The 1,197-nt window shown below is 53.9% G+C and overlaps 1 protein-coding gene across 1 annotated transcript; it reads left to right on the forward strand.

Moving 5' to 3' along the window:
- Nucleotides 1–506: 506 nt before the first annotated feature.
- CTAM01_17362 (uncharacterized protein) lies at nucleotides 507–1,181 on the forward strand (the record flags this gene model as incomplete). Its single annotated transcript, XM_060533346.1, has 1 exon — nucleotides 507–1,181. A coding segment is annotated over one exon (675 nt), but the record flags the coding sequence as incomplete, so codon positions are not given.
- Between the last annotated feature and the right edge of the window lie 16 nt (nucleotides 1,182–1,197).

Below are 1,197 nucleotides of genomic sequence, written 5' to 3' on the forward strand. Positions count from 1 at the left end.
GACGGTAGGGCCGTGGTTGTTCCTCCGTCTCTGGTACATACCGGGAAGTCTACGGATAGGGCGGTCTGGGGAGGAGACCTTAAATGATTCTTGAAAAAGGCTGTATGCTGTACAGTATACTTCATGGAGCCCATGATATGTCTTGTGGAATAGATATCGGTCATGGTGTCGTGGCAGATGCGATCACAGGCAGTTCTGGGTGTCTTTGCCCAAATCGACCCCTCCATGATGCGACTGGTGTGGGTTCAGCGAAGTGGTATGCAACACTGCAAAATGTGGCTCTTTGCGCCGCGGGGATGGTTTCGACCCTTTCGAACCTTTGCACGGCGTGAACATCGAGCAGCGAAGTCAACGGCCTAGGAAGCTGAATTGGGCAGCTACGTACCGGGTTCATGTCACCGCTTCTGGATCTTGCGCAAAGCGGTACAAGTATGGAAAGACATCGCGCCAACGCCTGTATGCCATTGAGCCGATGTAGAAACTCTGGTACTCGTCTCGCCGTAATAATGGGCTGTTATCCATCGAGACCTCTCAATGGCTCACAGACAGACGTAGACCAGACCCTGTCCATGCACTTTCCGCTCACCGTAACTCGTCCGCCTGGATACTCATACAATGAGCACAACGAAGCGTGTCGCCTTCTACGGCCTTGGGCTGTGCGAGGCGCAAAGTCCCGCAGCTTCATGTTCGTTGTTCATGTCACCAACAATAGTTTGCTAGATAGGTCGCAAACACTTGCCCAGATCAGGCTGCTGAGCCACTTGCAACAGCTCGCATACATCCATAAGCTTCAGGTTTTGGTCAAGTGCCTGGATTACTTGTCTGATACCGACGATGACCCATCCGCGGCGGATGAGAAACAGCTCTATCAGGGCATGCTAGCAGCGCGATCCAAGGCAGAAATGATCCGTTTGTGGGACGACAGACCGCCGGCGGCTAGTTCTCCGAGCCCCGAAGAAATCACAACGGCCGAGCATCGCATCAGCGCCGTCATCGACCACGTTCGACATAGTCGGGATGTAGGCGACGTAGATGTCAAACACCAAGTAGAACCAGAGATCGTTGCGGCACTCTCTCGTTTTGCCAAGAGCTGGAGCCTGGACGACTTCATGGATGCGCACGAAAAGATCATGGGCGAGCCGCCGACGTTGCATGCGGCTGGCATCTCAAAGCTCCAGGCTCAGTTCATACTGCAAG

Source organism: Colletotrichum tamarilloi (genome assembly GCF_030869305.1).
Source record: "Colletotrichum tamarilloi strain Tom-12 chromosome Unknown Scaffold_549.1, whole genome shotgun sequence".
Classification (NCBI taxonomy): domain Eukaryota; kingdom Fungi; phylum Ascomycota; class Sordariomycetes; order Glomerellales; family Glomerellaceae; genus Colletotrichum; species Colletotrichum tamarilloi.